This window comes from Phaethon aethereus, assembly GCF_964289735.1.
Source record: "Phaethon aethereus genome assembly, chromosome: 2".
Lineage (NCBI taxonomy): Eukaryota > Metazoa > Chordata > Aves > Phaethontiformes > Phaethontidae > Phaethon > Phaethon aethereus.
The window spans coordinates 118,348,918-118,362,465 of record NC_138582.1 but is presented as its reverse complement, the minus strand read 5'-3'; the positions used below and the strand labels follow the sequence as shown (position 1 = coordinate 118,362,465).

Sequence of the window (13,548 nt, the reverse complement as noted above, 5' to 3'; positions counted from 1 at the left end):
TGAATTACTATTTTTTAACTGACTTAGCAATAGAAAATGGACCCAAGATTCAGAATTAGCCCATAAATGCAAAACTTTATATATGACTACTTCAGACTGCAAAATTGCTGTTTTAAAAAGCACTGCTGTTTGCAGTTAGAGAATGTTACAGACTTTACAAATAAGCAAGCTGTCACCTTACGCAGAAATCAGCAGCACTTTATACATGCCAAGAAGTAAAATATCAGAGCCAGATGCTGTTAGAACTGACATTTGCTGTCCTTATCTGGCCCACATTTATTCGTGTCCTTCCACTGCATTGCTTCTCATTCTGGAAGGCCAAGAGTTTAATTCCCTTAAATTGCAGACCATTTCTGCCCTTCTGCCCCGTGAAAACACTCGTTCAGCCTTCACCGCAGAAGTTTCATGAACAGAATAATCTGAATGATGTACTTTGCACTAGCTTTGACACGCTTATAGTTTTGTTGTAAGATGTCAGCATAATTTCTAACTTAAAGCTTCATCGGTAACAGAAGTTAAAACTTTAGTGATACAAAGCCAGAACTACTTGTGAAATTAGGAAGTCAAGACCCTCCAAAAAACTTTCACTTCAAGGTCAACAGAGGGAAGGAACTATGTTGAATGGCATCATTACACACTTAATACAGTTTATATCAACACTGACAGAAACTCAGCACCATTCCAAGACACAGTATATGAGTTCTTAAATTTGTTTTCTTGGTATGCATAACAAAACTACCTACAGTGAAAAACTGGAATGGAAGTAAAGGCTGACAAGAACTCAAACAGAAAAACTGATCTGATGGAACAGTCAGCTTCAGCAGGCTTTCTCTCCTCCAACCACTGATAAGTCTAAATATTCTACCTTAAGTATTATATTATGGTAAATGACTGGAAAAAACAGACTACAACACCAGAGTAGAACTGAGAAAAAATTCTTCTTGGAAGATGTTCATTCTCTTTCACAGAAGAAATTGTAGACAAGAGTATGGTACAAACTCTAATGTGTCAGTAAATGTGCTCAGAAGCTCAATAGAAAACCTCTCAAAAACCAGAATGAAACAGTTGCATCCAATATCCATAATACACACAGGAAAACACTGGAAAAAGGGAACAAAACTTGACAGCTTCAAATGGATTCACAGTGAAGATCTGAACTAACTATTGCAAAATCAGCCAGAGGGAAAACATGCATATTGAATCAGAAGAGTCACATTTAATGGGTCACTGTGGCTTTACTACAATTGCAAGTTTAGACCACAAACACTCCATCCAAGAATATCACTTTGGTTACGATATTAACCTATTCATTCATGAAATTGTCAGCATTTCTTGATATAGCAGGCAAGTCTAACATTTTCAGCCAGCAGGAAGAGACAAGCAGTTTTCAAGTCCTACAGCATATTTATCTACACAAAAAACCTGACTACTTTTAATCTGGCTCCAGGCTTGTAGCAAAGATAACCCCAAAAGCAGTCCTGCAGTAAACTTGCATCTGATAATCCAGGGCTAAGGAACTGGAAACGGTAGTAGCGTGACTTCTAACAGGTCATTGCTTACAATTTGTGAAACATTTAGCTCGCACCCTACCAATGCACCACAACAGCTCAGGACAGTATGTGGGCTTTTGAAGGTAGAATCAACCGTTGGCCGCCTGATAATCAACTTAAGAGGTAGAATGTATCCATTAGTTTGGTACCTTCCTTAAGATGTGTTTAAGTTCACATATTACATTAATCACTATTACATCTGAGCATCTACAACAGCATAAACAGAACATCATGTAGTGACTAATTATTCTACTATCAAAAAAACAGATTCATTCATTTCAGTTAAATTGTGACCTACAAACCTGTCAGCAACAGGAATAAGGACCAGGTTCAAATGCTGATCTCACCATAACAAACAAGTGTACTACAATACCTGAAATACCAGAGCAACTGCGTGTTTGTGTGCCTGTGTGCATATATTCAGATGGATAAAATCAGCAAGAACATCTTTATTTAGGAATAAAATTAAAAACTGGGTAACAAAAACCACCTAGAGCAAAAATATTTATGTAGGTAGAAACACAGCAAAAGTTACAACTGGCCTGAACACACTAATACCATGACAGGATTAATTATGTAGGTAAGTACTGAAAAACTCCACAAGGCTTAAAAACAAGACAGTGAATACAACCCCTAAGAAATGCACAGCACAGTATGTCAGATTGTTTTCATGAAATTCCCCTAATTCAACTATTAGAGACCCCCTTTTCAATACAGATAGAAGTAAAAGAGTTCATACAATTTGTTATGGGACATTTAAGGAAATGATAAAGGAAATAGAAAAAAAGAAAATGTTTCCAACAGAATCATCACTTGTTTAAAGAAATAAAAGCCACTTGTGTTACAGGCAGCTTTTTGCCAAATTATGGGTTCACAAAAACCTTTGCAAGGAAAAAAATAATTTTTAAAGAGAAATTAGGCTCTGACCAAAACCCCAAAGGCTATTTAAAAGTTGTCCAGTAAGCACTACAATTCCAATTAATGTTGTAGCTGCAAACAATGAAAAATTAAGAACTGAAGAGCAATCATTTTAAATACCAGCTGCAGTTCTAGCCATTAGACTCTTTAAGCATCCTTCAGTACAAGTCTATGCTATTGCACAGTGAGGGAAATGTTTAAAATGAGCTTACCAAACACTGAAATAAAAAAATGTTTTTTCCTCATATTGAGTGATTAAAAACCACTACACTATGAGCAACTTGTGAGAGTGTTTAAAGTGCTATGATTTCTAGATAAGCTCAAATACATTAAGTTTCAGTAAGTTGCAACAATAATACACTTTAAAAACTTTCTCTTCCTCCTTCAGGTTTTGGATTTTGTGCAGGTTTCCTTCCCTAACACTAGAGAAAGGCACAGGAAAATACCACAAAAGAGGCAAGAAGAGCAAGCATGCTGCAAACTCTGTATTCCGTTGCATTACAAAAGAAAGAGAAGAAAAGCCCACTCACACAAGCAAAAGAAGTACGAGACAAGATTCTCTAATCAAAGCCGAGCAGTCACATGAATCTGTACTTCCAAGCTCTCACCTGAAAGTAGCTCAGTGGAAAATCATGCATTGCAGGCGAGTAAAGTCACTGTTAGATTACTGACCTTCCAGATCTTTAAGAGTTCTTTGCTGCTTTTCCACAGAAAAATCTTCAGAGTTAATCTATTCTACCTTCTCAAAAACCTTGATCAACTTCTTTCCACAAAAAGGAGTGATATGCTATTGGTAAGGCATTACTCCATCTATAGAGATTATTCCAGAGGAATGTGTCATCCGTCTCTAGGAATACCCTGGCTCCATTCTGAGCTCCACCAGTTTTTTTATTCCTTTCATTTTCAGCTCTGCCAATTCTCCTGAATTCAACATATTTTGCTTTGGCATGCCCATCAGTTACATGTAAGTATTAAGCTATCAGTTTTAATACTCTGTAGATACCATTGCCAGAACACATATCCGCAGAACTAGTACATGAAAGGCAGTAAATTATTTTTTAAGGTTACAAAATTCTTCACAGAACCTTTCTTGTTTCTGTACTTCACTGAAACCTCATAATGCTGTCAACAAAATACCTGCAACTTAAAATCTCTTTTAAAAAAAAAAAAAATCTAGTTTCCTAAGAGAGCCATCCATATCTGCTACACAACAGCTGAACCCAAACTAATACTTTTCTTTACAGAAAGGGCACCCTGAGAACTGAGAGAGTGCTGTTTAACTGGGCTCTAACCCTGGCACAGCAGTACCGGACAGGCAGTCAGCCATCGTGCAAGTAGCTCAAAATGGGCTGCAGCCAAGGTGGTAGGTAGCATAGAACATGTGACAGTCTTCAGAGGATGAGTGAATTAGAGAAAAAGAGGTATTTTGAGAAAGTTACGTTACAGGTGAAAAGAGGAGCATGGAGGCAGGATTCATTCAAGAAGAAAACAGGCTTTGCTAAATTCTTTTTCTTAAGATTTTTCTTTCTAAGGTATGTATGCCAGTGTACACACCTGACTGTAGACAAGGAAAAGCTCCATAACCAATAATGCAACAATATAGCCCAGGGAAGCTAAGAACTGATTGCAAGGTCAGAACTCACTTTTTCTTTTCCTCCAGTAAGTTGAAAAGAAAGCATGTTTTAATATAAGCTATATTTTTATGACAGTAGAGTCTAGAGGCCTCTAAAATAATGGCAAAGTTAGGTAACAAATACTCGGCAATGATACTCCACTGATCCTAAGAAGCCAGATATGAAGGTCACACCAAAGGCCAAACATATACTCAGACACTGCAGTGGTAGGGACACTGCAGAAACCTTAATTAAGTGGATTTCAAATCACAGCAGGTGAACAAAAACTGGGAACATCCCAAAATGGTTTCTACTAAATTGTACTGCCTACTCACAGTTGTTCTGGGGTTTTTTCCCCACTTAATTCATCTTCATCTCCCAACACATGCTTAATGATTTTGTTCCTGGCTTTAAAAAAAGGGGGAAGATACCAAACTACCAAAGAACACGTACCTATGAGCAACTTGAGGCTGTCAAGCCAACCAGTGGTACCAACCAATAAATTGCCCCAGAAAGTGAACAAATGAAGGGGGTAATTCTAATCAGAATATGATCCATCATCAGAAGACACTGCTATTAAACCAGTCTAGTTTTTCTTCAGTGAACAATAAAAGCATTTCAAAATCAGTGTGCTTTTTCTTTAACGTAACTTCAAGTCTTGCAAAATACTGCCCTTTCTTCTGCATTCATGCCAAAAAGCCATGTTTAAACCAAAACATTTGAGTGTGCATATAATTACAAATGAAACACTATGACAGCACTGCATGACATTTTCCTTTAAGTTGTAATCTACAGGTTATCTACAAGGCTAAAGCAACAATTAGAAAACAAAACAGACAATTTACTATAGTAGAGGTTTCAAAACAGCTTTCAGAGTCAAAGCTACCAAACAGTTGTTTAAGAAATAGGAACTGTGTAGAAAGGTCCTCTGGAAAGTCACTTGACTGTAAGTGTTCTGCACCTTGCAAACCAGATGATTTTTTAAAAAAAATAAAATAAAATTTAAGAGTCCAACCTCTAGTAAGGCTCAGGAAGCCTGAACACCTTGAAGTGTATAGCTCTAGGAAAAGCCACCCCAACTAATTATTCTTAAGTGCATAAATTCTATAGAAGAAAAGAATTTTTAAAAAGTATGGCTTTGCATCTACGTAGGTGTTGGTTCAAGTCACATTACCAGCATAATTTCAATACAAGAACAACAAAAGAGGGATTTCCTGATTCAGTGTTTAGAAAAAAAATACACCCTGAAAAGCAGCTGTTTGTTCCACACCTCATTACACTAGAAGAAAAACACACACCCACTACTTAAGCAAGTCTAATTATATTAATAAACAAACATAACTACGATTTCACAATTAAGATTTTCTTTAACTGTGAGCTACTAACCATGGCAGTATTATTTCTGGAATTTTTCTTAAGCATCTGACTTAATTAAACATGTACTCTAGTCCAAAAAACCTAAACAGCAGAGAAACTCACAGACTACACATTAGATTTCAAACAGACCAAATATTTATGTGGGGTTCTCAATTGTTTCAACAACTATCTTATACTTGAAGAGATTACACAAGATTACGAAGGAAGCAGCGTACCAAGGTAAATTTGACATTTCTTCCACTGGTGAGCTTTAATATTTCAGATGTAGAATTAGTTGCTTTAAACCACTATTTAAATGTTGTCTTTTGAAAGCATCAAGAATGAAGCTCAATTTACTGAGTCTTTTTGCCTACTTTATGTCTTATCCTCAGATGAGGCACTTGTTAATTTTTATTCTACAAAACCAAGTAATTTCAGAAGTAGTATGATTTGATTTAAATTACTGATTAGCCTTTCAGAATATGACTAATATGAAATTCATGGTCTCAAGAAAATTTTAAAGACAAAACAATGTCTAATGACAAATGATCAATAAGGGGGAAAAAAAGGCCATCTCAGTCTTCAGTTTCTTAAGAAAAGTTTAGAAACACTACCAAAGGAAACAATACAACTTACAGAAAGCATAAATACAGTTAATGAGATAAAAGTGTTGTAACATTTACTATGGCTAAATATTCTAAAGTAGTCCCAGTTCCTATTAAGGTTAACTACTCAATGATTCTTAAAGCACTAAATATGAAAAGTATGTTTTAACACGAACTTTTTAAATTTATGCGTGTATAGTACATGAACACTTTCCCCATTAGTTACATTTAATACAAACATGAGAACACCTGGAAATTAGCAACTATATTTACAGAAAAGACTTCACCAGCATTCTAAGCCTCGAATAAAGTAATCTTACTGAGTCCGGACTCAAAAAGCAAGTTACAGGACAGAGCACTGCCCCCATGGCTGAAACGGAGCCACTTCCAAAGCAGTGCCCCCAACTAGCTTAGATCAGCTCAGCTAAGGAGCACCTGTGTTCTTAACCTGCTCCAGAAACTGTGCTCTAGGCTATTCAACAACTACTCGGCTTTATGCACAATCAAATTTAAAAGCCACCTCTCCAGCTTCACTGGCACAATAGAAGTGCAGGACACAAGGTGGTTTCACCACAACACTGCTATGGGCAGCCCCATCATTTCCAGGGCCGTAACAGTAACTCAGCAGCCTGAGGAATACACATTTTATGAAGTACATTCATGTTTTATGCACAAGAAAGGTTCTCTAAAACCCATCTGTCTCCCTGCAAAAATTCTTACTGGAAACAACGTCAGATCTGTTGGATGCTGTACTTACTACTTCCTCAGTGACAAATATCTTACATAGTTAAAGTGCAAACTGAGTTTTTTCTACAACTCAGATGTACAGCTGTATTGGCAAGTCCCCCCCCAAAACGCTAATCCGTCGGCTTTTTATACTACACATTTCAAGACAAGGAAGCCAGATATCATGCTATGTGCATCTATTAAGTTTAAATGATAATTCCAGATTAACAGGACAACTGGAAAATAGTTTCTATACAAATGAATTCGCTGCAATAAAGCCTCACAAACACCTGAAAATAGCTGGACACAGAGATCGCAGATCCCAAACATGATTTGTTTTCTTCCTTGTACCTGCTCAGCAAACAAAAGCATTTTTCTCATTTTTAATTTCAGAACAAACAGATGACATACTGGCACCTAAGTACCTATAAATAAAGCATAGCCAGGAGACTAGTAATTGTGCAATCTACAGTAGAAGGCAGCTATGCACACACAATTCTTTATAGTAGAAAGACCAAGAGAATATTTTCAATTATCTCCAAAAGATGATATATACAGTATTCTTGTTCAGCCAAGCACTGACCATATACAGATTAGCACTATAATATAAACTTTTAAGTTTTAATAAGTAGATTATAAATAATTCCACTTACTATAACAGAACTGTTATCTATCAAATGTCAGCTGAAGACCTCAAACCAAGTCAGAGTACACTATCTCAAAGAATAAATGCAGCATAAATAATTACAATTCTAAGAATCTAATTTGCACATTACAATGTTTACCAACAGAAGTGATCAGTAATACACTAACGATTTCATCTTCATATTTAGAAGGGACATTTTTCAGGGCATACTATTAACAGACACAGCACTTTGAAACAAATTATTTCTCCCCCATTCCTCCTCTCCTCAGATGTTAAGAGTACTAAAACATCAGCCATCATTTTGTTTAAACACTCACTTTCAAGTATCTGATTTCTATATTTGGGGGTTGGAAGGAAAGAATTAGATGCATTTTTAATTTAGAAAACTACTGCTAATTCCCCTAGTAAACTCCCAGACAATGGCACAAATTCACATGCAAATGAATCAAGTCTTAGTAGTACAAAAATATTAGAAGTAAAACTAGTAACAAAATTTTCTGATCAACATCTCATTTGCAATCTAATTTTGGACCAACTTTTCTCTTGACGGTCACAATTTTCTACAGTTCTCTCCTAAGTGCAATTGCATTAAACTGTACTACAGGCAAGCGTTAAGAACACCGAGGTAATTTTACACACTTTCTCCAATTCTAATACATTGCTAGATCTACTACTTGTGCTTTAAGTGACTTGCTTTTTGCAAGAATGAAACATGGCAGCACAAATTACACACCATTCTGGAATAATACTTTATGAAGACAGTTCCCTCCCTTCCTCCTCCCTTCTTCCCTGTAGATAGCTGAAAACCAAGTTTTAATTCAAGACTAAATAGTTTTGTACCAAATAATGAATTATGTACTTGGATGCTAGATTACAAAGGAACCTGTAATCAAGTTCCAAAAGGAAAAAGCAAGCCTCAAATTTTAAAATTCTAACTCACTTCATAATAAAAAGAAAATTATGCGATCTACAATGAGTTTTCACCAATTTGACCTTATTTCTAACTCCATCAGTAGTACTATTATGTTACATGCTACATGTACATAACAACTGTACAAGAAATCCACTGTACTGATGACAAAGCATCAAAACATTACAAGCTAGCCCAATTACAAAAGATAATGGTAAACATCAACAAAGAGACAGGTGGCTTTTATAAAACACTTTTTTTTTTTAACCATTAGCATGTCAAAGCTGGGTAACATATCCAGTATATACATGTTACCAGTTACGCATAAATGTACCAAACAGTTTACTATCATACAAGTACTCAAAAGAGAGAAAAAAAGGGAAATCAGACATTCTAGCAGGACAGATGACAATTGGGTCATCACTGAAGCCTAAATGAACTGTTCTGCATGGCATTACTCATCCATACTAACTATAGTTTCCCATTCTCTGTAGTCCATAGGGAATCCACTGTTTACATTTGGTTTTCTTTGCAACCATACAAACTAGAATTGTTTGTTTAAATTAAAGCTTTGATTTTGTAGCACAATTTTGTGGCCACAGAAGTGCAGGATATACAGGATCCTGCTGCCTGGTTATGTGCAAGGAAAGATTCCAACTTTACTTTTGGATCCCAGTTTGCCATGTTGGACTCAACTGTAAAAGCAGTTCAATTTTCTTATTCAAACGAAAGTCCAAGTTCAAATTACTTCTATTATGTCATACTTGCAAGTCCCATTTTAGACTAGATCCACACCAAACTTTTTTCTTAGACTGTATGAACCATACAGTTCTTATTCTTTATCCTCCTCCTTATCTACTTGCATATCAGACATTCTTTTTAAACACTCTAGATCTAACAGTCTAGAAGGGGAAGATCCGTATTTTCTCATGAGATCATGCAAAACATATTTAGATCATCCTCACAGATTTTAAGAACTGCATCAATGTAATTATCACCACTCAAAACAAACAAACTTACCTACTACCATGAGTGTGAATTCAAATCCTCTCTTCACAGACTTCCGGTAAACTTGATTTGGAAGATTTGCAAATCCCACATATCCTTCAAGGTTCTTCTGTTGCTAAGGCAAGAGATATTTAGAAAAAGTAGTCAAACAAAAAGCTTGTAACTTCTTACTTTGCTCATTTTTTTTGTTGTTGTTGTTCCTTAAACGTTCACTTCATTTTCACATTTGCAGAAAGGTGCTAGCTACCCAACCTCTCAACAACCTGTCTACATCAATGACAGTGCAATGAACTGCAATAAATAAGAAAAAATTATTATTTTTTTTTTACTGGATAGCCAAAAGACTGGCACAGAAATTTAGCTATGTTAGCAGTATTTTGAGCAAATACAATTACCACATCATGACTGAGCAAGCACAAGAGTGTACAAGTGCAAACAGATTGAAATATAATCAACTTTGTTCCAATGCCCATTTGAAATACAGGCAAGTAGTATGATTGTAGCTTTCCTATACTCCCGGAAATCATAGGGCTACTGCCCCAATATGATGGGGACTAACTTGACACCCTCTACTTCTGGGTCATGTAACTGGAGGCCTTCATGTTAAACCTAGATCTAGAGCTACACTAATGCAGCATGCATTGCAACAAAACCCCCATAAAGGCAAAACTTCAATTGCCTCGTACTGTGAAGAAGTTATTCACAATATTGCCTACTATGAAAAGAGGAGAATTCTGGATGTTAGCCATTACTTCTTCTCACCACATTAATGAAAATGTTTAAGGTGTTTAAAATGCCTCTTCCTCACTGTAACTAGACCCGGTGATCCTCCAGAGATCAGCCATGCTACTTTTAAACTGCTCTTCCAGCAGAATCTTAGAAATGTGTTTGTATCACAGCAGTTCTGAGGATTGTGTTATGAGACAAGACAGTTTAGTTCTTTTAAAGAGAACCTGAAAATACTTTCCAAGACAACTGTCTACTTAAAGCAATACAAGGTACTGTTTCTAATAGAGCAATGGCTTCAGCCTTTATGTCCATCCAAAGTTGAGAGGTTGTTATCTGATCAGCGCTTAAAAGAGTTATGTACATTCACAGAGCTGAAGCACTGTCTACAAGTTTAAATGCCCCTCCTTAAGATTATCTTCAAGAGGCTAGAGGAATTCTAAAAAGTAATTAATTGCCTCAGAACTTCTCTGTATGGGATAGCATATGGTTAATTTAAGTTTAGTATGTGGTTGACTCACGCTTATTTGGATATTTTTTCTAAAATTGACAGAATAATCTTATTAGAGTAACAACTCTTGGAGTTTACATTTTTTTTTTTTATTAAAGCAAACATTCCTTGCAAGGATATAAAACCACTATCCCTTTTAAAGCATTGAAAGAAAGAAGAACTAGCTTCTTTCCAAGCCAACAAGTACTAGTCAATGAACTGACTCTCTGCTTTGAGTCACAGAACTGATTAGTCCATTTGGCAAACCAACCATTATTCTCAAGCAATGACACACCACTACAAAGACGTATTATACTGGTGCCATCATCAAATTTAAGTAAGTCTGAAAAGTCCAAACTTAGCAGGACTACTTTGAAAAAGATAGATTTGATATTCCTGCAAATTAGTATCAGTTCTCATTTAGTGATAATACACTGCATTAATTCTCCTTCAAGTTTAAAAAAAGGCAGTGTCTTTGAACTCATTAACTTACACAGAATAAGAGAGGAACATCTAATGATAGCCAGCTAAAGCTAGGCGTTGCAGTTTCAAGTTCAAATACATACAATGCAACAAATATTATTACTTCCCTAAATGTAGGAATGTTTGCCTTGTGTCATCAAGAAACTTTTTTTAAGGTGCTTTTTGTTTCAATTCAGCCTTTGGTGCAGCAATAGTCTCAACTGAAACGTTTCAAAAGGTTAAAAAAAATAAGCCAGGAATTTAAAAATCCAAAGACTGTTTTACTTTTCCTACATCTATTTACTACATTACTACAACTACATGTGAGGAATACAATCCACCACAACCTAAAACCATGAAGAGGAGCCAATGCTTCAGAAATATTGCATGACATGCAGGTGGTCATCAAATTTTATATTAGAGAGCTCCTTAACAGTGCAGGTCCTTAATAACTATTAAGGATATGCAATTGCTATTCATCCTACAAGATAAAAAATATCTAATCACAGTCAGACACTCCTTATAGTTCCACTTGTCAACCACCTGCATCTTTTAATGCCTACATACCTTTGTATGTACGCCATGCTTACCAGAAGCAGCTCACACACTCATTAAATCTAGGTAATACTTCTTTTGCATAAAAGAATGGGTTTACATGTACTTCTTGTTTTAAATTATTTTTATTTCTCTTCCCTTCCCTTTTGTATACAGCTCCACACTTAGGATAGTTTTACTACTAAGAACTTTAAGAATGCTGAATATGAAATTCTAAACAAGAATAGATGGCAATTTTTGGTGTATTTGCTCTGTTAAGTAAGTCTATAGCATTTACATCCACAATTTTAGATAATGAAATATAAATGTTACTAACCAGAAAGATGTATGAAGTGTTACAGTTGGCATTAATGCTCTATTAATGTGAGCATTTATACTCCATAGAAAAGAGCCTTTTAAAAAAAAAAAAAAAATTAAGTTGGATGCCAGATTCGGATTTCTGGTATACCAACACTAGTAAAAATTGAAGCTTTCAACATACTGATTTTAAATGGTTGCATTTGTTCATAACTTGCTACTTCTAAACAGACTGAAACAAACTAGGAATTGAGTTTCTTAAATTCCTGCAGCAGCTTTTAAAAGGAGTTACTTTTTTTTTTTTTAAAGCATTGACTTCCACTGTATTGATCAGTGTGCCAGGTGAGATCTCATGTTTCTAATACTTAAAAAAACTTCCCCTTAACTTTTATCCCTTCCTGATTTTCAACCAGCTGCTACTTAAGCTCAGTTTCAGTTCACTTACTAAAACCCTAATGCTTCTTCTATTTCCACAATAGCTGTAATACACCTGTATTGAAGTAATACTTACAGCTACTTTGTAAACAACACATTTCCATCATTTCCAGTGTTGAAGGTATCAAGAGAATATATCCAGAAGCAGTCCAATGAAACAATGAATTTGAACCATTGCAGCAATGAGTCCGCACAGGTGCAGCAGCAATCCAGAAAGAGAAACAGGGGTGGTATGAGGAGAGAAGGAAAAGGAAAGAAAGAGTTACTTACATTTGACCAAAGCTACCCACAATACTTTCCATCTAGTATACTTAGTATACAATGTTCTACGCAACCTTAATTTAGTTTGTTTTATACATGACAGCTTCATTTCTCGATAATACACCACATGACCTCCACACCATTTAATGATCAATGCAGGTTAAGTTATTTAACAGGGTTTTTTACTGCAGCTATTCGGTGTACTTTTTGTTTACTATATGCTATCTGAACCTGTAATAGGTTCAGGGGTATTTATTTTCTTCAGAGGTGTTCACCAGACCATGTAATCTCATTTCACCATACTACTGCACAATATTTTTATTTTTGAGTGGAAAAGGTACAAAGATCAAAGCCATCATCATCGTAAATGTCTCTCAGAATTTTGTATTTCTATGTCATTTTATACATTCAGTGAATAGGGAAAACTCACTTCATTTGCAATACTGAGCATTAAGCACTGCTGCAAATTTGGGCATAACTGTCATAGTTGAACAGCCATAAAACACAGAACAAATTAGGGGCACAAGTTAAGTGTCTGTTCAGTATCACCTAACCCTGTGGATGACAAGAGACCTATGCTAGTTCTCCAACATGGTACTTAAAATACTTTAACCACAAACCCATATCACAAAGACCCTTTAAATTTCTGTTTTTCACTGAAGATCTTCCCATGCAGAAGTATTTCAAGACACCAATACAAAAAAGGGAAAAAAGATCTCAATACCAAGTTCTAGCCCAGCAGTCAATGTTTCTGCACCCTAACATCTAATTTTTTTTATCAATCCCATACTCCCCGAGGCTCAGAGCCTATTTTTAGAAAATTTACACTGTGATGGAGACTACAGTTCTAAGTGGCACTGGGGTCCCCTTCTCCTTCTCTACCTAATGGGATATGAGCCTTCTGTTTTTACAGTTCCCCTCATATTCTATCAGTGTCCAGGGCCGTAACAGTTCAGCACATTGGGTACTTTGCTGCTGCACTCTTCTGAG

General features: G+C 35.9%; 1 protein-coding gene across 1 annotated transcript in view; it reads right to left on the bottom strand.

Annotated features, from left to right (window-relative positions):
* SEPTIN7 (septin 7) overlaps positions 1–11,594 on the bottom strand; it is a gene marked incomplete at its 5' end in the record, with an annotated part of 65,916 nt that extends 54,322 nt beyond the window's left edge. The window contains 3 exons of the mRNA XM_081996473.1: positions 9,345–9,447; positions 10,580–10,598; positions 11,578–11,594. Of these exons, the coding sequence (XP_081852599.1) occupies positions 9,345–9,447; positions 10,580–10,598; positions 11,578–11,594 (139 nt within the window). The remainder of the gene's footprint in view (positions 1–9,344; positions 9,448–10,579; positions 10,599–11,577) is intronic.
* Positions 11,595–13,548: the final 1,954 nt, after the last annotated feature.